At 43.6% G+C, this 22,857-nt stretch overlaps 1 protein-coding gene across 1 annotated transcript in view; it reads right to left on the reverse strand.

Moving 5' to 3' along the window:
• Positions 1 to 22,857, reverse strand: part of LOC118775742 (mastermind-like protein 2) — a 72,286-nt gene that overhangs the window by 1,567 nt on the left and 47,862 nt on the right. Inside the window, exons 2-4 of the mRNA XM_036525804.1 lie at positions 20,583 to 21,902; positions 956 to 1,129; positions 497 to 605 (exon numbers count right to left, since the gene is read on the reverse strand). Coding sequence (XP_036381697.1) covers positions 497 to 605; positions 956 to 1,129; positions 20,583 to 21,902 — 1,603 coding nt within the window. The remainder of the gene's footprint in view (positions 1 to 496; positions 606 to 955; positions 1,130 to 20,582; positions 21,903 to 22,857) is intronic.

A 22,857-nucleotide genomic window follows, 5' to 3' on the forward strand; every position in this document is an offset into this window, starting at 1 on the left:
GAAACTTACATGGGTTATAGTTTTTACTTTTATTTACTGTGGTATTTTTGGGTTAAGTACCTTACTCAAGGGTATAGCAGCAGTGCCCCGGCAGGGTAACAAACCATCAACCTTTTGGTTACAAGCACTGCTCCTGACCACTGTGCTACACTGCCTCTCCCTTACCACTATGCTACACTGTCATATTTGGTCTTATGTTGGAGGTGATGGTGACTGCAAAATGTCTGTGCATAGTCTGACCTCAGTAGTCTTTCAGTGTAGAAAAATAAAGTGGGTCTATGAAAAAATCAAACCCAAGAAGAGTGCTGGATGTTGGAGTGTTGGTTGGATATACCTTACAGTAATAGATTAATAAGCCTTTTAAGGACTACTTTGTGTGTGCTGATAATATACCACCTTCTCTTCCCATTTTCAGATATTCATTTATTGCGAACAGAGTATGATGGTGTCATGGTGTGTGTAAACATCAGAAGCTTGGAACCCATAAATTTCATACCTTTGAATGGATTTGGTTGTGCTCCAACCATGTTTCTTCTCGGCTGTTTGTAATCAGGAGGGGGTCGAGTTAAATGGCGGCTCAGCTGATCTTGAGGGTTTATTTTGTCCTGAAACACAAGGCGGCAAAAAAATGAGACAAGGACCGCAGACAGTCATGAATACTTCAGCAGAGTACACTTACTGGGAAACATGAAGGCAAGGGAGCAGAAATGGGGCAGACTTTGATACCTGCAGCAGTATGCTTGAGGTTCAGCATATTTTGCCTAAGCATACGACTGGCATAAAGGAAGCCTTTGTGCTGTTATGACACTATGGATATCGTATGCAGGTAGTTCAAAGGCTTAACTGGATGTTGCCAAACAAACAGGCGCATGGGTGCCGGTGTGTGGTGGTGGACGCTGTTCACAGATCACTTAGCAGCGCCACGTATCAGTGGTAATTCGCTCTGAATGCTCACCGAGTCGCTGATGATTTGCTGCCGCAGTGCCAGCTGTCTCTGCATGGCCTGGTTCTTGCCCGGGATTTTTGGCTGGCTGTTTGGAGCCGGGGTCTGAGGCTGCGGCAGCGACTGGGTCGAGACACTCCCAAAGCTGCTGCTCGTTGGCAGGCGAGCTCCCGGGGGCAAGACCTGCTGCATAGGTACAAAAAACCAGGCACACAATTATCCATTAGATGGAATGCAACAGCATTATCTATCAGAATAATGTCAGAATCAGTGATCAGCTAATGTTATCGATAAGCGGTGTGTATATACAGTTGCAAGAAAAAGTATGTGAACCCTTTGGGATTACTTGGATTTCTGCATAAATTGGTCATAAAATATGTTCTGATCTTCATCTAAGTCACGTCACTAGACAAACACAGTCTGCTTAAACTAATACCGCACAAAAATTATAAGTTTCCATGTTTTTATTGAACACAACATGCAAACATTCACAGTGCAGGGTGGAAAAAGTATGTGAACCTTTGGATTTAATAACTGGTTGACCCTCCTTTGGCAGCAATAACCTCAACCAAACGTTTCCTGTAGTTGCAGATCAGACCTGCACAACGGTCAGGAGGAATTTTGGACCATTCCTCTGTACAAAACTGTTTCAGTTCAGCAATATTCTTGGGATGTCTGGTGTGAATTGCTATCTTGAGGTCATGCCACAGCATCTCAATCGGGTTGACTCCAGGGCCACTCCAGAAGGCGTATTTTCTTCTGTTGAAGCCCCTCTGTTGTTGATTTACTTCTATGCTTTGGGTCGTTGTCCTGTTGCATCACCCATCCTCTGTTGAGCTTCAGTTGGCGGACAGATGGTCTTAAGTTTTCCTGCAAAATGTCTTGATAAACTTGGGAATTCATTTTTCCGTCGATGACAGCAATCTGTCCAGGCCCTGAGGCAGCAAAGCAGCCCCAAACCATGATGCCCCCTCCACCATATTTCACAGTTGGGATGAGGTTTTGATGTTGGTGTGCTGTGCCTTTTTTTCTCCACACATAGCGTTGTGTGTTCCTTCCAAACAACTCAATTTTGGTTTCATCTGTTCACAGAATATTTTGCCAGTAGTGCTGTGGAACATCCAGGTGCTCTTTTGCAAACTTCAAACGTGCAGCAATGTTTTTTTTGGACAGCAATGGCTTCCTCCATGGTGTCCTCCCATGAACTCCATTCTTGTTTAATGTTTTACTTATTGTAGATTTGTCAACAATAATGTTAGCATGTGCCAGAGATTTCTGTAAGTTTTTAGCTGACACTCTAGGATTCTTCTTCACCTCATTGAGCATTCTGCGCTGTGCTCTCACAGTCATCTTTACAGGACGTCCACACCTAGGGAGAGTAGCAACAGTGCTGAACTTTCTCCATTTGTAGACAGTCTGTCTTACCGTGGACACATGGACATCAAGGCTTTTAGAGATACTTTTGTAACCCTTTCCAGCTTGATGCAAGTCAACAATTCTTGATCGTAGAGCTCTTTGGTGCGAGGCACGGTTCACATCAGGCAATGCCTCTTGAGAACAGCAACCTCAAAACTGGTGTGTGTTTTTTATAGGGCAGGGCAGCTTTAACCAACACATCCAATCTCATCACATTGATTGGACTCCAGGTTGGCTGATTCCTGGCTCCAATTAGCTCTTGGAGAAGTCATTAGCCTAGGGGTTCACATACTTTTTCCACCCTGCACTGTGAATGTTTGCATGTTGTGTTCAATAAAAACATGGAAACTTATAATTTTTTGTGCGGTATTAGTTTAAGCAGACTGTGTTTGTCTAGTGATGTGACTTAGATGAAGATCAGAACATATTTTATGACCAATTTATGCAGAAATCCAAGTAATCCCAAAGGGTTCACATACTTTTTCTTGCAACTGTATAAATGTGCACTTCTTTCATAACTTTGGTAACTGGTCATTAAAAGAAAATTAAGAAAATACTCTATTAGAAGTGGGGAGAGGGGACCTTGAAGGCATACGCACAATTGGCTCAAACAAACTGAAGGCTGTGATTCATAATGTCCACCACTAGGGGACACCATTCTACAATGCAAATATGTGGTTTAAAACCGAAACCTTTTTCCACCAGGTTTGAAATGATCCAATAGGATATATAAAAAAGCCATGGATAGCTATCCATTGTTTGGATGTCATATAATGTATCTCACTGTGAGATAACTGGCACCTGATGTTGGACTGACAGGATTACAAGGGTGTATGTGATTTCTTTTAGTGCTGTATAGACCTGCCCTGATGACCCGAGAAGCCAGATTATATACAGAAGGTAAAACACAGGCATTGTATGTGGGCCCAAAGCACAAGTGATTCTGACACTTCCTTTCTCATGCTATTCTAAGGAGGATGGCCTTGATCAGCATTTACAGAACCTCACGGCTTTCATTAATTATTGAATTCTTCTTGTAGTAATGAACATGAGAGAACAGAATAGATGTGTGAGTGTTTTAATGGCTCAGTATCGATTGTACAACATGCACTCTCAGTTCTTTCTGTGGTTTGAAGCCCAATTAGTGGCTTATGTTACACCTCATGAAACGTTAGGTTTCAGTCCCATTTCCTATGTAAAAGAACCAAGTGAGTGGACATAACAATACTTAAGAGACTGATATCTCAGACTTAGAGCCGCCTGTATTTCAAATCAACAAATCAACACAGAATCAATGGCTTTTCTTCTTTGCCTTTTTACCCATTTATCTTATTCTGACATTTTAAGCCTGTTGAAAATGTGTTTAGTTCTACTTTGAAGTCCCAACCAGATCATGGTGGAAAGGGGTGGGGTCAGAGAAAAGAGTCTGTGAAACTTGTTCCTTTCCTAATTTCACACCGACAATAGTAAGTATTTTTACCCGCAGACAGTTAATCATTCATGGAATAGTTTAACAGTATTCATAGTGGAAGCAGAAACCCTAAGCACATTCAAGACCAGGCCTGACACAGTGCTGGATCCAGTCCAGACTACAGGCAGAATGATGAGCCCAGCTGGGCTCAATGGCCTGTTCTCCTCATTTAACTTTTTTCGTGCTCTTCCCCCATGCCCACATGCTCTCTCCTTAAAGAGGAACTCCTCCGGTGAGCACAGTGCATTTTGGAGGAACGGTTAAGGAGAGCCAGCACTTTCTGAGGAGGGTGCAGCTCCAGCACCGTGAGCACCGTTTCCCGCGCCCCGGAGCCATACTCCTTCTGGGAAGCAGCTGAGCGTCCTCCTCTGAGTCACGCTGGCACTGCGGCCTGCGTCCGTGCCCGTGTCTGAAGACATGCGTAATTACAGACCCTCCCTGCAGGACTTGTGTCTTTTTTCAGTGTGTCTCATAAAAACTCACCAAAGCGAATACTTCACTCCTCTTTGTTTTCTCACCTGTTGATCCACAAGCTTCTTCAGTGTGCTTCCAATTTTAAATTATTCTCCTGTGCTTTGTTTTTTTTTGTTGTTGCCTAAACAGCGCTGTAGCATAGAATGCTCCAATTATACTTGACAACCTTCTGTGGAGAGTTATCTTATTGTTTGAAGGCCATTAGGAAAATCAAAATGTCCTCCTTCATTTTTAGCATGTATATCTGCCCTCTCTTAGACAAAGAATGTTCATTATGGTAATTCCCCTTCCCTTATTTAAGGCGAAACTTTACAGAAATGGCTTGAAGGGGGTGCTGGTTAAAGTGTTTGTCTATGATTGTTTCATACCAAGAGACTCGGCACAACAAAGAGAAGCTTGCAGCATCAGATCGTGAGAAATTACATGACATTTTCCCTGCTCTGTGGCTGTGAGCATTCTTTCACCCCACAGAAGAGTGATTTTGATGTTGATTTCTCCCAATTCTGGAACTATTACATTTCAGACCTTACATACGTTATGTAGCACAGGGATAGAGAGGGGAGGGGGTAACTTTTTCAATGCGTGTAATCCAGTAACTGCTTTTAATTTTCTGGGATTTAATGAAAATAGACTTGCAGCTTGTAGCCAATTAAATGTGGCATATGATTACTTGCGTGGCAAAGCTATTTCTAATGAACCTGCAAACAGGCTTTCTGGGCTCGGTTTTTTGTGACTAGTTTTCACAGCGAGGAGCGCAAGGGGGTAAGCGCCTCTAAGCCTCGGAACTTAATGCAGCCATTTGATTTTCGGGGGGGGGGCAGTGTTAAACTTGCTTAGAATGTCAATATTCATTTCTTTCCCCAGCGAGGGCTGGGGCTTTCACAAGGAGAGAGGTAATCTCACAGCAACAGACACATCAATTCAGCCTCATTACCAGGCTTGTCGGACAATCCAGCCTTTACCGGGAACAAAGGTTGGAATGATTAATCATTAAGTTTTTAGTCACCGTGCCTCCGCGCGTTTTCCACACTCACAAAAGCCAAGCTGGCACCCTTCCAGCATCCACTTCCTGTTCCACATTTTTTTCCTTACCAGCAACGGTCAGTCTGATACTCTGCTCAAAAGGCGAGGACACATTCGCCTTTCAGCACGCCCGCAGGACGAATGAAAGCTCAGAACTGAAAACATAAGGAAACAGGGGAACTACCGCTGTAGTTCCTTTGGAAATGCACCATGTTACAGAGCTCTCTCTCCCTCTTTTTTCGGTTTCTTCTCCGTTTTTGCAAATATTTACTCTCCTTGTGGTCTCATGCCTCGTTTGACACCCGCACAACTGTTTTTCAGCTCGGCACGCATGACTTCACCTACAGCGGGAAAGAATGTGGAGTTAAACACGAAGCAATGTGACTTCCCACAACTGTCTGCGCTCTGTAAGATGATCCAAGGGCTTGAGAGTGCGCTTAGGAATGCTCGCAGACGGAGCAGATACCTGCCTGGGAAAGTTGACATCACCAGGCTTACTAAGCACTAGGGGCGCAGGCTGGCGCTCCGCAATCGCTTCGTAAGCCGGCCTGAAGGGGGCGGCGGGCAGGTGGCAACAAGGAGGGGGCATGTATTGTTTTGATGGTACCGAACGTGGCTCTGGTTATTGAAGACTAAAAGTGTGAATGTTATTCACCCAGATAATTATCATGTCCTGCTTTTCTGTTTTGCAGTCCTGGTATCCATGGAAACAAACCCTTCAAACCTGCTGCTTGGAAACAAGAGGCCGATTGAGCCCCTAAGTGCACTGCGCTGTCTCCAAAAGGCAGTGCTGGGGGGGTGGGGGGGGGAACTGTTCTGTAGATTGATTGTGCCCCAAAGCGTTGGCCCTGGACCAGTTTCAGCTTTTTTTCAGTTAATGGCAGGGGTTAGGATTAGGGGTGGGTTAGCTGAGCTGGGTTTGGTTGGGAGCAGAAAGTACCTGGAGGGCCTCAGGTACTCTGATACCTCTGTCCAGACCTGCCCCCAGGAATCATGGGATACTGTGTGCCTGCTCTCAATCCCACAGTTAGTTCCCACCCAACCTTCCCAATCTTCTTGTTCTCAGCCTCACTCTCTCTCTCTGCCTTGATTTCTCCTCTCTCTCTATCTTGCTCTTTCTCAACTCTGCTCCCTCTCTCTTTCTTGCTGTCTCTCTCTGTCTCCTCTCTCCTCCTCTCTCTCATTTTCTCTCTGTCTCTTCTCTGTCCCCTCTCTCCCTTGCTCTCTCTCTCTCTCTCATATACACACACACACACACTCTCTCTCTCTCTCTCTCTCTCTCTGTCTGACAGACTCTGCTGCCTCAGCAGAAACATTTCCGGCTGCATCAAACGCTGCCTGTGAGGGAGGAACACTCTGCCCCCGTTCTTATCTCCACAGTCCTTATGTTAACAGAAAGCCATTAACTACGCCTCATTTGCCAAATTCACATCCAGCGAGTGCATTTACATACAGACCGACTACTGTACAGAGATACTGAGCAAACCACAATTATTACAGCCATTATGAACATACACAATCACTCTTGTTTTAATGAACAGTGTTCCATTGTGAAATCACTTTCATGTATAGACTAAAACAGAACACACATTATTATGACTAAAGAACTAGATGGACAGAAGCAGCCGTACAGGGAAACCCACAGAAACTTGATAACTCTGTGGCCTGAAAAGATAGATATGTTATTTAAAATAAAAAAAAAAGTTCATTCTCAGTGAGGGGCTCATTAAGGCAAACAGATGAAAAGAGAGGAGCTGAAGCTCAGGCCCTGATGGTGAGCAAAAACGCCTGCCCCTAATGGCTGCTCTTTAGCCTCTCCGGGAGGCTTTAGGTTCCAGCCCCGGGGGAGCAGACTCCCGAGCTCTGCTCTTTCCATTTGTAACCAGCGGGTGGCTCACAGATTCAGTTTAACGCGGTTCTAAATCAAGCTCTGCAGCAGCAAAGACAACCACTGCGACTGAAATAAGCCCATGGAAAGCTATATCCCCCATACAGTGTGCACACATATGTACTGGGCAGAGGGCCAGGCGAGAACAGATTTTCCATTGTAGTTAGGTCTCCTTATGGGCATTTCAAACCAACCATGAAAGAGCCCCTCTTACTTGTTAGCTGTTTTATGTGTGCTATTCTCATATATAGTGCACACACAACACAAAACACACACACACGCATACACACACAGGCTACATTTCTTTTGGCCCAGTTACTGCATGCTTTTTAAACTCTTCACTATATGCTATACACAGGTATTTATCCTGGCTAGCTGAAAGGTAGAAAGGGCTGTTGTCTGTGACATCATCGGAAGTCGACATAAGACGAATGTATAATTGAAGCCTGGAATTAGGTTTACAATTTACTCCCCAAGATCAGATGAGCTGTCTGTAGCCCAGCCCTCTATCCAGTTTAAACAACCACTGAGAATGATTTCCATGCCACAAATAAAGCAATAATGTATATTGGCTGACATCTCATTTTCAGTATGTGTAACATCATCCATTATTTGGAAATGGGCTGTGGAAACTTTCATTTAATTACACTGAATTACCATCAGTTCACTTCACTGTTGCAGATATACATGTTATGGTTGCATTAAATGCACATTCTATAAAAATGTCATAATGTCTGTTAGTTGACTATAGAAAACACACACCTTACAAGGCACATTTATGAATGGCACTGCCAGCCAAACACTTTATGTGGGTTTCACTGTCATAAAACAGTCCTTGATGTCTTTTAATCAAAAATCATTACACATAATATTATCATGAGAGCCCTCCAGCATCTCGGTACCAAAGCATCTGCGTGAAGGAGAAAAGGCTTGTTTTTTTTAATGTTCATCTCTGTGTGTGCTTTACTACTTCCCAGATGCACTGACTGTAGCTCAATGAGTGGGGTAAGTACTGTATATCACCAGTAGGAGTCTCACTTCTCAATGAGTTCATGTCGTAGCAACAGGCTTACATCATGGGAAACATATTGGTCTCTGTCAGTAGGAGACTATTCACATGCTTGTGAATTTGAGTTTTGGGAGTTCACCTCAGACCAAAGCAACATACTGTTAACAGAGAGACTAAAGACCAGCTCTAATCCACCCAGCACTCCCTGACTTGTGTGTACATGCTGAATTCACGTGTGTGTGTGTGTGTAAGTATGTGTGTTTGTGTGTTTTTGTAGTTGGTCAGGGGCCCCTGGGTACCACATTAAAAGGAATGTGAGGAGCATCAGATCTCTTTGTGGATAGATTGATAGATTCCCACTGCAGCTTTAAGACTCAGCTGTATGCTTACACTGGCTGTGGATGTTTCTAGAAGAAGTAAAGGGGGCAGAGAAAGGCTGAAGCAGCATCCAGCAGACGGGGCCTGAGAGTTCAGCAAGAGACAACCATACCACTCTGCCACAGTTTGAGCAGTCCCAGCCTTCCCTGGCAGACACTGCCAAGCTCTGCTCATTCTCCAACAGAGATCCAGCTGCGCAATGGGCATGCTCTCACTCCGCAAACGACTGCTGAGGTACAGTGCCAACTCCTTTAATGCGCCAGCTCTGTTAATGCACCAGCCCTGTTAATGCACCCCCATCATGCCTTATGTCCACCCTGCTGTTATTCTAATGCATGTGCAAGCAGAAGCCTCCGTTATTCCTGAAGCTCCCTAGAGCAGTTCAGGAAGTATGCAAAAACCCAGTGGTTGTGTTTGGTTGGACAGAGGTGAGAGCCTTATCAAAGCTGATAACTAATGTTTGATGTGTCATAACAAGACACATTACCTGCTTTTATTTGTTCAGAGAAGAACCCTCTTTATAACATAAATAAAATCACAATTGGTGCGAGTGATCTTCTGTGCGTTACGCCATGCTGTGGAAGTATAATGGAAAATAGACTACCATGTCTGCTGAAAGGGGAGACACATGGACAAGTTCAGTGTTATCTGAACGCAATGATGAATAGAACTAGTTTCCCTTTGCTAAGTAAGTATTAGACTTTAATCCAAAAGCTATTTGTGATTGTAGCACAACCCATCGAGGATTAGTCTTAGATTTTATAAATCAACTGTATTACACTGTACGTGCAGTGCAGGGCCATGCTACAGTACATGCTACGAACATATTGTAGATGAAGCCTTGTCCGTAATGCTCTGCTTATGAATATTACAACATGGACCCGCAATCATTTTTTCTCCTTTTGCACTGAAGTTGTTCTGAATGCAAGCAGGAGCCATTCGTGCTCAAAAACTCAGAGATTACCGGTAACTCACTAAAGTCTCATTTCTCTGTGAGCACCCTCCGGTTCATGCAACAATGGCCTCTCCTCGCTTTTTGACCGAGGTGAAAGCATAAGCTCCTACGTCTCTGCTTTGTCAACGCAGGGTGCGGTCGAATCTCCCCTTATCCCCAGTCCTCTCATTGACTACAGATGTTACCGCCCACCTTGCACCCACCCTTGGCCTGTATACACAACACACACACATACGCACAGAGCTGGGACCCTGCGACTCTCCGTCTCAATCAGACTACTTCTTCATCATTACCTCAGCCCAGAATAAAAGAATAGACCTGCTTTGGAAAAATATCATAATGCCAGGCGGGAATTCATTTCAAAGGCTTCCTTTTCTGTTCCTTCTGAAAAAAAGCCTCCAGATCCCTTATACATGCAAGACAAGGCTCTGGGAATACCATGAATGCAGCAAGCCCCCCCAAGGCTGTTAGCAAGACATAAATACAACCTTCCCACAATTCATGTGGAAATGTAGCCGACTTCTTCTTTTATGACTTATGTCCAGTAGTCTGAGCCAAAAGCTGGGACAAACATGGCGCAGTTTTGAACTTGTCCTTCTGTATTATTATTATTTTTTTTTAATAGCATCATTCCTTCGGGTTTTCAGTTTAACACAAAAAACAGAGCAAACATTCTGAGGGAGGAGAGAAAAAGGGGGAGGGGAAAGGGAAAAAAATTAAAAAGGAGAGACAGACAGATACAGTTACAGACTGGTTAGACTACAGAAGAAAAGGACAAACTTTCAAAGCAGAGGTCAGAAAGGAAGCTGAGCAACTGTTGACTGTGAGAGCTTGTCCTCATAATGTCTGTTGTAACATTCTTAAACACGAGATACATCACTGTGGACTCCCTGAAGGGGACGGGGTTGTGGGCTCTGACTGAGGACCTCCAGTTGGATAGAATAAGGTCATAAGCAGGGGACAAAAACAACAACAAAACAGATTTGTATACAGTGGAATCTAGTCCTGTTCCTGGAAGCCCACAGACCAGATTCTGAAGAGATTCCTTTCAACTGGTAGTTAGCTAACACCTGGAACAAGTGATTTAAGATCCCACCCAATCAACGGCTCCAGTTAAGTAATTAAAACATGAAATGACAATCAGAAATGCATGGATAGGCAGTGGACATCGCTGTCCTTCTTCATGAGGAAAACTGGTTCATCCAGAGGTCATCAACTTCTCGTATATGAAAAAATGACTGCAGACCATAATAAGCTCAGTAATTGGCAGGCCCAGGTCATTTGATGGAGAGTAGAGGAAGCTTGTCAGTGGCTCGTACAAGTGAGGTCTTGGTTTGGCTTAAGCCAGTCTTGCTTAAAAGGGGCTTTGAGTATATAGAGAACTGTTAACTGATGCAGGCTATGCTAAATGCAGATTGTGTGTTTTGTCATTCGAGACAGAATTGTGCTCTCTCATACAAAATTACAGCCTTGTAATTCCAAACACCTGTATTTTTGATTGAAAAGTACGGGTGAGGATAAGCCTCAGCTTCCAATAATAATAATCATTTCTTCTGCAAAAAATGGCTAATGTTTGTGTCTATCACAGGAGGTTTTGCTCAAAAATCCTGCCCCTGCCCCCTCCCACTTGTTATCATTGAAACACCACCGGTGCCTAAAAATGGCTGCTCGCTTGCTGAAAAGCACACGCACACTTCAGGTGCGAACAAGTGGGCAGTAAGACTGTGACTAGAGGAAACAGCTGAAATAGGGTCCCTTCGGTCAGGGAGAGAGGGACTCCGTGGCACGGTGGGTCCCTATTGTGAGGCTCTTGTCCCCTGGCTCAGAGGCGCAGCCAAGCAAAAACAAAGTATGTAAAAATGTCAATCACTGCACTGCCACAAAGCATTTCCCCAGGCAAAATGGATTAGGCTGCGGCTCACTCAATTATTAAGTGCCGTTAGTCTGGGAACAGATGCCTTACAGAGGACCCCCCCCCCCCCCTTCCCCACCCCATCTCTCCGATGCACGCCAACTACAGAGCTCCCACAATGCAAATGGAAAAACCCCTGCGCTGTCACGGGAGAAGTCCCACATACTGACAGCTCGTTGACGGAGGAGGAAGGGAGTGCTATCTCGACCCACATCTAGGACAGCTTGGAAAACTGGAAGGCACTAGTGCGCGCATGCATTTCTAGGGAGAGGAAGAAAAGCAAACGGCAGGTTGATCTAGCCGCAGAGGAACACAAAGCCAAGCCTGTAATCTTTCATATGTTATCAGAGGGCATGGTAAATATTAGTTTTGTAGAGTAAAATGAGCCATTAAAAAATAAAACACTATTTACTTCAACTGAATTTGAGCTTAGTACCTTGAGCATTACTCATATAAATGTTAGTGGCATTCCCGATTTCTCTAAACATTACTCATGAGAAAGGGGGGCCTGCCCACTCTTCGTAAGCATATTGAATTCACAGGTATCTTCTTTAAGTTTAAAAACATTCAACTTGACGCACTGACAGTGAATTCCCCTGATAACTGGATACAGCACCAGTGACTTAACTTCAGCATCTCAGAATTTGTTTAATTATAACATAAATAGAAACAAGAAAATTATTATATTTTTTTGTTTCATGTATGCTTTCCCACAGGCAATGACTTGACAGAAATATTTTTTAGTAAATGTTCTTCTCTCCCACTTTAAAATACTACAGCATGCTGTGGTTTGGGTTTAAGCAATGTGTGCCTTACACTGGTACTGTGCAGTCTTACTTCTCACCCCTGTTTAAAGGGAGAGCTGAAGGAAAACGAATAAAAACTAATTAAAACACTAATAACACTTCAACATTTAAGGATCACTGCCTCAAAACTGTCATATTTATCACTGATAGAAAATGGGGCATTCTGAACATGGTGAGTGTTGAAATCTCCCACTTTAAAGTCAACTTCAAAAACCACATGCTCACTTTATTCACATCTGTAATGTAAGAAGCAGCTTTATTACCACATTATTCTCACTTTAGTGAAATCTGTGATCTACGGAGTAGCTTTATTACCACATTATTCTCACTTTATTCATGTCTGCAATGTGAGAAGTTGCTATATTACGACAGTATTCTGACTTAATTCACATCTGTGATGTGAGGAGTAGCTTTTCACTACATTATTTAGTTGTTCAGTCAGTACCCTTATCAAGCAAAATATAATTTTGTACACTCTGGAATCCATGTAACACATGCGGCTGGACTTAGATTGGATAAATCATTCATTCCAGGATTATAACCCACAACCCTCAGGTCAGGTATTTCTTATGCATTCAGAAGCCCAGTAATACAGCTGGGCTTTATAAAGGAGCAGAGGTCATGAACAGCAGTGTCCTATCCTGGACTACAACATACAGCCCTCAGTTCCAAATGCCATTATATTTTTGAGCATTTTAAAACACAGTTATGCAGATGGACTTTACTGTATGTTGAGTTGAGAATAGATGTGAAGCTCCCTTCTCATGGCTACAGTAGCAGAGTCTCATACAGGATTCAATCCAGTGCCCTCCAGGTTCAGGGTCCAATACTTTCAACGTTACGTGACATACTGTCTCCATTGTCCAAAATCTCATTGTGAGACTATTTTCCATGGTGTTCTCCCCTTTTTTTCTGGGTTCTTTGAAATGAATACCACATGTGCTGCCGGATCCATAAAGGAGCACTGCGATTTAGCCCTCCATCCAGTGGCATTACAGCCCGGCCGAGAGTGATGTCAGCAGTGCACTTCCTGCAGTCTGGAGTCAGAGGCGGTCCCAGGGGAAGGGCCCGCTATCTAAACTTGGCAGAGGATCCTTTTCCCAGGAAACAGGCACTCTGTTCACATCGCTATTAAACGCCCCCTTCCCACCCCCCACAATACACACACACAACCACCCCGCTGCTCATAGACTCTGGGCACATAAAGAGAGAAGGGGTGTCACAAGATCATCAGCTTAACCCACTGCAGTCCTGAACAACAAGTCACTATCTAGTAACAAGCCACAGAGCTCACTAGCTACATTCATAATGGCTTTGGTATGTTCAACCCAATGTTTTTTGTTTTTGTCATGGAACTTGTGCGTGAAGCCATGCAGAGGATCACACCCTCTTTACAGAGGGTCTGTTTCTCATGAGGAAACCAGCGTATTAATGGGCACTGATGAGAGCCCTGCTGAGATTAAATACACTACCTGTCACTTCCAATCCAGCCTGTGTTCTCCAGGCCACTGGGGAGTAATCTCGTAATTACGACGAGCAGTGAACACAAGACTGGGACGTCTCGGCTACGACTGGTGGCCGCAGAGGGAAGGAGAGAGAGAGAGGAAGAGGGAAAGAGGAAGAATGGAGGAGGAGGGGAAGAGTGAAATAGGAGTTAAAGGAAGGGGAGTGAAAGTGAGGGGGGTTGAGAGAGCAGGAGGAGAAAGGGAGAGCGATGAAAGAAAAAGGAAAGAAGGAGTAAATAAGAGTGAACCAGCCACCCGCAGATGTAAAACCTCCCGTGATTTTGATCATTCTGTGATCATTAACAGCAATTAGTACTTTAACTTCAGGAACCTTTAGCATTTCATCTGAAAGCTGCTTGATGCCAGCACGTCACTGCATGCCACTCTTCCATCAGCTATGACGATCAAGCTTGTGCACTCCATCCTCTGAAGGGTTTACAGTAGTTACAGTACTTTAAGCTCCTTTGCAGCCTGCTCTGACTGAAGACAGTTATTGCCATGTTACAAAGGAGGGCTCTGTTCTGGACTAAAGCTCTGTCAGTCAAGATCAGCGCCACTTCACTGTGGACCAAACTCAGGAATACTATCCATGTTTTCTCAGATTGTATGTGTGTGTGTCTGTTTACAGTGTGTGTGTGGTAAATAATACTTGTGTCTGTGTATATGTGTATTTGTGTGCGTGCGCTTGTGTGTCTATTTTGTGTGTGTCTGTTAATTTATACAAATGTGTGCTTCACTGCATGGCAAAGAGTGCTGCTTGCCCAAAGCATTCTCCTAGAAGCTGTGAACCACAGGCTAGAGTCAGCCTAGACTTTTATCCATACACCTGCAGCTGCATCAAAGCCATTGCTGTTTAGGCACAGTCCTGAATTCACATTCAGAAGCAATGTTTGGACAAAGACTGGCAAGTAGAAAAGCCACCATCTAGAGCCAGCAGCACTTATCCCTGAATCATGATGCTCCACAAGGCTAATGATTTTAACTACTATACCTGCTCCCCATCAGCAAAAGATACCTGAATATACCTACGAAAATGAGTTATCATTTACAACAGTCCACTGCCTTCTGTGTTCTTTGTCAGCTTTTCAATACTCTAATTATGCCCACCGAGAAGGTATGACCCGCTGATTCAGCCAGCCCCCTGAATTTAAACCTGGCAATGCTCAGGTGCAAACACAAAGTGCCCAGTTGCGGCTGTCATCACTAATCTGTATCTCTACAGATTAGTGGTGGTTACACAGTGCGGTTCCTTCATAATGAAATCAGGGGAGGAATGCTTTGTGTGCAATTTGTGCATCCAGCTTTTTTCCCCCAAAATAAAATCAACACTCGGCTGGCTACTGTTTCTCCTCTGTAAGGCAACTACTTTCATGCATCCACAGTGCAGAAGAAATTCAATTGGGGACAGATCATCAGGGGGTGGCAATCTCTCAACTGCGGTGCAGCGAAATGATGCATTCAGTATTCAGTTTTGTGTTTCAGCTGTGTTTCAACCCATAGTGCAGCTAAACATCCATTTACAGCGCTAATTGAGACCTTTGATTTGTTATGGATTTTTATGTTAATGTTGTTAAATAAGAGCAAGATAACACTGAGCAGTTATTTACTGAATGCTACTGCCCCCTGGTCATTTGTTTCATTACATAGTTAAAGGTATTGATAGTGGTAAGACAGTGGATATGTATGTTATCTGTATTGAAATAGATTTTTAAAGATAAATTCAGCTAAACCAAGGGTTAATACAAGACAAAACTGTGACATATTTCAAATTAATATGGATGTGGGAATCTGTAGTCATATTACTGTACAGCCACTTTGTAAGTGCATAAAACTAGAAAAATTAGTAACCATTTGGTCCTTATCTGAGACTAGATAAGGTGCTACAGAGATTATTTTTTTCATTTACTGAATCAGTCTAGTATGCAATCTATAAGATGCAATCATTTTAATGTAATGACAGCTATGACCCTGATATATAGATTTAAAGCCTACTTATTTCCCTTAATTCAGTTTAGCATTATTCCTTGTTTTTCAATTTATAAGAAAAATCAGCAGAAACTAGATCATTAATATCATGTATAAATCCTCTACCTTGAACATAGCAACACTTTTCACAAATGTCCATGACCTGAAACCTAGAATAGAGGTTTCTCTGTTTTTTTGTAGTGCACATAGACAATTCAAAATGATAAAAACACTCCAGACAGTAAAAACTAATCAAAGGTTAGAGATTTAACAATGAATGAACAATTAATACATTCCCCAAGAGTTTCCATCAAATTTTAGTAACTACCACTTTGTCTTTTAAGACTTTATAATGCTCATTGGAGCCTTCACTGGGGCCTCCGTGGGGATTTGTAAGGTTAAACTGACATTTTCTCCATTTACTTTTTTACAAAACAGTAACTATAGTATAACCACATTGTACAAAATAAAATAGCATTATCCTGAAAGACTCTCAAAGAAAGTTCCAGTAACTTCCAACATATCCCCAGGTAATTGTGCATTGTAAATGTGACACTGTGTAATAAATGTGACACACAAGGAATGTAAGGCTTGACTGCCTTCTGCTGAGTTTGTAAAACACTCAGAGGGGGGAAGGGGCCCCTGCGACTGAGTCGCTCTCCTTTCTTGTGGACCCCAGAGCGGTTGGCCCACATGGGTGGGGTCAGGGCCCCGTTTCGGGACCTTTCTCTCTGTAGCAATACTAATTCAGCTCGCTGTGGGAAGAATCCAGAGCCGCTGTTTGCACATCCATGGCTCGCTCAATGCCACGCAGCGCGCTCAACACTTAACCCCCTCGCCACCGCTTCCCACATGACTAAATGCTCACACATCAAGGCCTACTCTGTCTTCTACTATTCATACCTCCATCATAATGACACATTTACATATCTGCCCTGCACCAAAGATGTTCTCATCCCATCTACAGGCCTGTTTTCATGGTGGGAAGAGCGCTTCATCGAGGTCTGTCTGCGGGCACCTGCCAAGATGCCCCGGCCCATAAGCTCCAGTGCGACCTGAACAAAGGCTGCCCCCATTAAACTTTTGCCTCACTTCTCCTCCATGCTTGTGGGATGCATGGAATGTGGGAATGATTTAATTTTTGAGAAGATGAGAGAATGGAGGGAAAAGCAGTTATCAGAGGTTATAAAGGCTGCGGGCTGAGAAAGAGCTGTGATGGCCAAGCCCCCTCTGACACTTCAGCTAGAGGTCGGCCATATTGGGCCAGTCAGCGTCTCGCTGACTCCTCATTAGTCTGTGGGAAAATCTGTTATTTTCCAGATAAAAATAAACCCATCTTCTGCCGTTTCCTTGTTTTAATCACACATGTAGCAGACATTCAAGACAGGGAAAGAGAAACACAGGAAATGATAGTCTACATGATCTGCATATTTTTTGTTCTTGAAAATGCAGAGAAGAGCCAGAATAAAAATATTTTTTGTGCACCACTGTTATAATGCCATCACACTTCCTTTATTAAATCTGCTCAATTAAAATGCTACCATTTTAAACATAGCTAACACACACACACACAAGCACACACACACACACAGTTTTTGGTTTTAACCTGTTTTCACCCAGATTTTCCACTGGATGGGGAACGGAAGAAGAGTGAAGAAGAGGCCACAGCAGCCTACAAACACGTGGAGACAAGCAAATGTCATCATGTGTTATTTTATAAGGTACTGACACAGTCCAGGTCAGCTGGGATTGATGATTTCCTGACTGAGCCAAAATTTTCACCCCTCCATTTAACCATGCTACTGATGCTACAGTATCTAATGTCATAATGGCTGCAGGACCATCCAAATTTCTTCCAGATTTTATTAACTCCATTCTGAAATCATATTCTCTCCCCCATTACTATTTTTGCAATAAACCTTTATAAATTCCAAGATTAACATTTTTTAAAGATAACAATTGAAATTGATGGGGTACAGTTACGTTCCATAATCGAAAAATTATGTCTTAATAATAGGAGAAAAGCTCTGTGGGAAACCTATAAATGACTGCAGTCAGGCTTGTACAAAATTCCTCCTTTATTATGAGCAATTCCTACTTTCCACCTCAGTGTACACAAAGGAAATGAGGCATCCGGCACCCAGGCCCGAGTTAAATACTGCCGCTGAACACTGCCAGTCTCAGTCTCAATCAGTGCTCATGTCTCAGGCACTGCTCACCTCTTTGACTCATATGTGACTTGCAATGTCTCTGTCTCATGCACATCTCACCACCTCCCTGAGCCAGGTATGGGCTCAGATATGACTTTCAATATGTCTGTTTCATGCATGTCCCGCAAACCCCTCTGTCTCAGGCATGACTATCAAACATGTCTCGCAATAACTCCAAAAATGTCTAAAACATCTCTTTCTCATGCACAGCTCAGGAAATCTGTTTTCATCCTCATCCCTAATCAAGGACTCATTCATACAGGGGTTTCTCTAATCAGAGTGAAAGGAACCCTTTTGTCTGCTTTCTATTATTATTTTAAACAAAGATCGAAAGTCACTGACACTAGCATGAAAGAAAAAAGGAACAGAACAATAAATAAATCAAAAGGGGGGCATTCCGTAGCTTCCCAATCATAACAAATCAGCAGCTCAGCCTCCTGTAGCAGGCTAAGCAGATTACTGTCATTTCCCACAACCTGTCCCTGGTAGCTAACAACTTCCAATTAGCAAATCCCGCTGTGCGAACCTTTGCTCTGATGGGAAGTGACTGTGACAGGCGGAGAATTTAGAAGTGCTGCATGTTAATCTACCATGCTTTGGCAATCCGTGTCATCGTCAAACTGCTCTCAGGAAGATATGCATATTCAGAAGCCACAGCGACAAAAAAAAAACAAAACCAAAAAAACAAAAACAAAACAACAGCAGCAACCATAACAACAGGAAATAAAAACAAGACTTGTCCCTAGCCGTTAAAGGCTGGAGCCACACTGCCCAGAGTCGCTGGCCGGTAGGATGCCAAGAAAAGCACACTGGCTGGGCTATCTCCTCTCTCAGAGCTCTTATCAGCAGCAAAAGCACTTGTCTTTTTTATTACATGGAGAGGCTATAATTAGGCCTCGCTGAGGCAAAAACAATTGGAAAGTGGCGTATCAGGAAAACCGGTTCAGGGCTACTCCTGTGAAAGGCAGAGCTGGCGTGAAAAAGAAATGCAACGGAAATTAAACAGAGCGGGGAGTGCAACAAAGACACAGCGACTCCTCTACAGCAGGTTTCACAGGGCTGCGGCGTGATGAATCCAGCAGTGTGCATTCACCGTACGAAGGCCCACAGAAAAGCTTATGTATGCTCCTGATTACGTGTGGATGGCCCTGTTTCACCCACAACATTTTCTGTGGAACTTCTTTAGCATACAGTGGCAGGGTAATGGACTTCTCTTTTAAAGCAGAAGAACATGACAGCAGGGACTAATCTCTGGTCTTATCTTTAATACTTTGTTTCTGTTGGACCGAGTCCAGCTGTAGCTCTGCTGAGATTTCTGTCTACGTGTCTTTTCACTGAACTGAGGTACATTTGAGTGTAGTGGCAGTCTATGCACTTTTGGCTAGGAAGGTCTTAGCCTTAGATAAATAACCAATATCAGAGAAAGTAGATTTTAAAATTAAGCAAAAGAAGAAAGACCTCCTTTTTCAACTGGAAAATTATAAATCTTTTTCTACAAGCCTTTTGGGATGTCCCACAGAAGACTACTTGCAGTGTAAAAACATCATTCCAGCTCTTGTATGCAGCACATTTCTCTGTCCCATTAATTTTATACATGCTACCAAGTTAGTTGACCACATAAATAAAAAATATACTTCAGAAATAAGGCACTATTAGTGATTAAATATGTTTGTAATAAATAATGCCAATTGTATTATATTGCTAGCTGCCAACAACATGACAATTATTTTAATGGGTCATCATTAAACTATAACTGGATAGGAACATTTTTACATAACATTACATTTATTTGCTTGGGAGATACCCTTATCCAGGTGGACTTAGCTTATCTTCAACATATTACCCTTTGCTACAGCTAGATATTTACTGAAGTGATTTGAGTGAAGAAGCTTGCTCAAGGGTACAACAGCTGTGCCCCATCAGAGATCTAAACCAGCAATCTCTCAGTTACAAGCTCCACTCCATAGGGCCACCAGCCGTAATGCTACCTTGCATTTCGTAACAATGCTTATATTGTTTAAACGAGAATCAAGATGAGGGAATACAGATTCTATAACTGTTTTTCAGGTTTATGAATTATCATCTAAAGATTGATATTTGAATTAGAAAACATTTCAACTGTCACCAATTCATTCAGATGGAACCAGCAAACACGGCAGGATTTTTTTTTTTTTTGTAAAAAATAAAAAGACAAAAAAAGGTGAAACGCAAACCATCATCTGTACCCAAACCTTGCTGGTCTGGTGTGACTCACACACATCTCATGAGTGGGCTAATGGAAACACAGCAAAAGTATCGAGTTCTAAACCTTTATAATCACTGCAATGCTGAACAGAATATTCCAGTGGGAAAACAAAACAACTGTTTCAAATAAAAAAAAACATTCAAAATTATGTAATCACAGTCAGCTTTGCTGCTGTGATTATTTACTGCAAACATTATGTCCTCTTCAGAGTTATTCACACCTCGACAAGGATCACTAAACGAGCTGCTAATGTTCACTCTTGCGTAATGCTAATTGAAACTGAGTCGACAGTGAATGAATAAGTGTTAGAGTAATTCAGGAAGCTAAACTGTGAGCACATCGTGCACGACAGTCATTAAGAACATATGAAATAGGGTTTTACCTGTCTTTGCTGAGCCAACTTGAAATGGAGGCCTGCTACATGTGGGTTCAGGGCCATCTTCTGGGGCAGGGGCTTGGGCTGCTGGCACAGGGGGAGTGCAGGGTTTGGGAAGTGGGATGGGGGCTGACGCTGGTTCTGAACTGTGGCAGCTGGCTGCTGCTGCTGTTGCTGCTGCTGCTGTTTTTGTGGTTGCTGAAAGTGCATGGTGGGCTTGTTCTGGGGCCCTCCCATCAAGGGTACCTGCTGGCTAATACTGGGATGGGACTTGGGGCTGAAGTGTGACAGCGGCTTGCTGCCGAGGACCTTCATGTCCATTTGGGTGGAGCCGCTGCTGCCGTTCACCTTGAAGAGGCAGTTGTTGATCCCCTTGTTTTGGCCACTGCCCATGGGTGGCAGGATGGTGTTCTGGGAGCACAGGGTGGCCGGGCTGGGGATCTTCTCCTGTCCAAACGGGCCGGGAGAGGAGTGCGTGGTCATCGCAGGCGACCAGCTGGCCGCTGTCCCCGGCTGGCTCTGCTGGTGGTGGTGCAGCAAGGCAGGCTGCTGGTTTGCTGCCATCTGCTTCAGCTGCTCGGAGTGTGAGAGCTCCGTCCAGCTGGTCAGGGGTCTGGTCGCCCCGGATGACACCTGCGACCCCTGGCCTAGGTTTTGGGGGACGGAGGTGGCAGGGGAGGAGGACAGGGAGGTGCTGGCCATGGAGAGGGCGGGCCCCGCGGAGGCTGGTCGCAGCTGGGGTGAGCCCGTGGGTGCCTGGCTGAACCCCGGGGAGTACTCTGTCTTTATGGCCCTCTCCATCTGAGCACATGGCTTGCTCGCCCCAGCCGAGCCGGGACGCCCCAGATCCACACCAAAGGTGTCGTCCTGCTTCAGCATCTTCTCAAACTCCAGGTCGTTCAGCGATGGTACCGACTTTGTGAGCTCATCGAACAGGTCCTGCAGCTCGGGGTCGATCTGGCCATCGCTTTCTTCTTTGAAGTCAAACACCATCATGCCAGGGTCAGAGGACGACTGCCCGCAGGAGTGGACCTCCCCTGGTTCCCTTTTCATCTCTTTGAGGGTCAAGTTGAACAGGTCACCCCCAATTGCATGGCCCATCACATTATTGTCCTTCCTCTGTAGGCCAGCACCCATGGAGGTGTCCCCAGGCAGGTTTTGGGGCTGCTGCCCGTTGCTGAACACACAGCCCCCGTGTCGCATGGGGTCACCGTCCACTCGCACACGCTTAAAGTCTGGGCCAAACGCTCCAGCAGAGAGGCCATTCTGTTTGGGGTTGTACCCAGGTGGTTGTCCCTCGATCTTCCTCCTCAAGGAGCCCTGGAGCTGCAGGGACAAGAATCCACATTAAAACCACTTTAGTGGAATTGCATTTATATTTCATCATTTTTACATTACATAACATTTATACAATTTAGCAGATATTATATTCAGAATGACTGACAATGCAAAGGTACTACAGGGCATATAGTAAGAACACATGAACCACAGTGCAGACAGGAAAAAATATTTTTAATATCTGAGTGGAATTAAGGAGTGATCTTTGGAGACTCTTTACACTACTAGACAAATATGATGATAGAAAAATACTACAGTTCACATTTTGTCAATTAAGAAAATCCTGCCATTTTCAAAGTATAGGATATCCTGCTGATGGAATATAGCAATTATGAGTTTTAGAGGGGACAATACACTTCATGTGGCATTTAAAGACATAGATACATTGAATTCTTTGCTCAGCTTGCACAATAAGATGTGCAAAAGCTAGTCAAATCAAATATTGCCTGAAGAGAGTATACATTCAATATTACTAGAGTGCTTTCTATATATAATTAACAGTCTCTTCTGAATGACACCCTTTGATGTTCTTCAACCTATTAAAATGATAATGATAATTCAAAATATTAGTATATAAAGAACCGTGTATGCCTTGTTAAAATTATCTTTATGTAAATGTGTCTAATTTTGTAATGTGCTTCAAGGCTTCATGGTTATAGTCTTTCAGCTGAGTGTTTGCAGAGCCCATAAGTAATTAATAGTTCAAGTTTCAAGGTTTTTCTCTTTCTGTTAAATGGTGAACATTAATGGCTGATTCAAATGAGAAATTCATCAATGATTTCCTACACAAGTGTTTGAGATGAAGGGGAAGTGTAAGCTCTCTCAATGGGAGACATTTTACATTGTGAGCTCATATCAAAAGACCTGTTTGCATTGCGGGGACATCCGTTCACATACTCAGGAGTCAGGAGGCTTAGGAGTCATTCCATTGTGTTAACTTCTA

The sequence above is a fragment of the Megalops cyprinoides genome, chromosome 3 (assembly GCF_013368585.1).
Source record: "Megalops cyprinoides isolate fMegCyp1 chromosome 3, fMegCyp1.pri, whole genome shotgun sequence".
Taxonomy (NCBI): Eukaryota; Metazoa; Chordata; class Actinopteri; order Elopiformes; family Megalopidae; genus Megalops; species Megalops cyprinoides.